This window comes from Elephantulus edwardii, unplaced genomic scaffold (assembly GCF_000299155.1).
Source record: "Elephantulus edwardii isolate Elephantulus edwardi_28Jun2011 unplaced genomic scaffold, EleEdw1.0 scaffold00061, whole genome shotgun sequence".
In the NCBI taxonomy this organism is placed as follows: Eukaryota; Metazoa; Chordata; class Mammalia; order Macroscelidea; family Macroscelididae; genus Elephantulus; species Elephantulus edwardii.
The window spans coordinates 14,458,081-14,458,908 of record NW_006399811.1 but is presented as its reverse complement, the minus strand read 5'-3'; the positions used below and the strand labels follow the sequence as shown (position 1 = coordinate 14,458,908).

General features: G+C 58.5%; 1 protein-coding gene across 1 annotated transcript in view; it reads left to right on the top strand.

Moving 5' to 3' along the window:
• Positions 1-45: 45 nt before the first annotated feature.
• Positions 46-828, top strand: part of SHCBP1L (SHC SH2-domain binding protein 1-like) — an 85,747-nt gene continuing 84,964 nt past the window's right edge. The window contains exon 1 of the mRNA XM_006887750.1: positions 46-453. Coding sequence (XP_006887812.1) covers positions 46-453 — 408 coding nt within the window. The remainder of the gene's footprint in view (positions 454-828) is intronic.

The following is an 828-nucleotide window of genomic DNA, read 5'->3' as shown; positions in this document are numbered from 1 at the left end:
AGCGCGCAGGAAACTTGGCTAACGGCTGTGGCTGGGAGGCGGGAGATGGCGTCGGGGTTGGAGTCCGTTGGGCCTGAGAACTCAGTCCTAACCATGAGCCCTGGGGAGGGCAGCGACCAAGTGGTGACCATACCACCTGGCGACATGCCGGCGACAGCGACCCTGAAGAGCGCGGCTTCCCCGGTGCGGTCGGTGGTGGCCTCGCCTCGCCCTGTGAAGGGAAAGGCCGGCCGAGAGGCAGCCCGCTGGAGGCTGCAGCTCATTTCCGGTTCTCAGGTGGCGCGTAAGACAGCGGCGGCCCAGGAGGAGGACAGGGAGCCTCTTCCCTTGGTGCCTGAGGAGGATGAGGAGGAGGCGCAGCCGTTGCCCCCAGTCTGCTTGTACCCCATGAGGGGGATGTGGCGGGACGAGAAGGTGGCCCTTTACTGCGATGAGGTGCTGCAGGGCTGTAAGGTGAGGGGGTCCTCGAGAAGAAACACCTGTCTGTACACAAAGCCCTGCCACTTCCCAGAGACCTAAAAAGTTATATAGGATATGAGCATACAAAGGGCTCCCAAAATAGATAGGTGATGTTGTTGTTATGTACCGTCCAGTCGCTTGTGACTCAGTGACCCTATGTACAACAGCCCTAAACTCTGTCCTGTGCCAGTCACACTGTCTCTGACACACCCATCCCGATTACCCCAGTCACTGAATCAATCCACCTCATAGAGGGCCTTTCTCTCTTGCCCTATCCCTCCACCCTCCCAAGCATGATGTCCCTCTCCAAGGACCTGTCCCTCCTTACAACATGTCCAAAATATGTCAGACAAAGCCCCAGAATCCTTG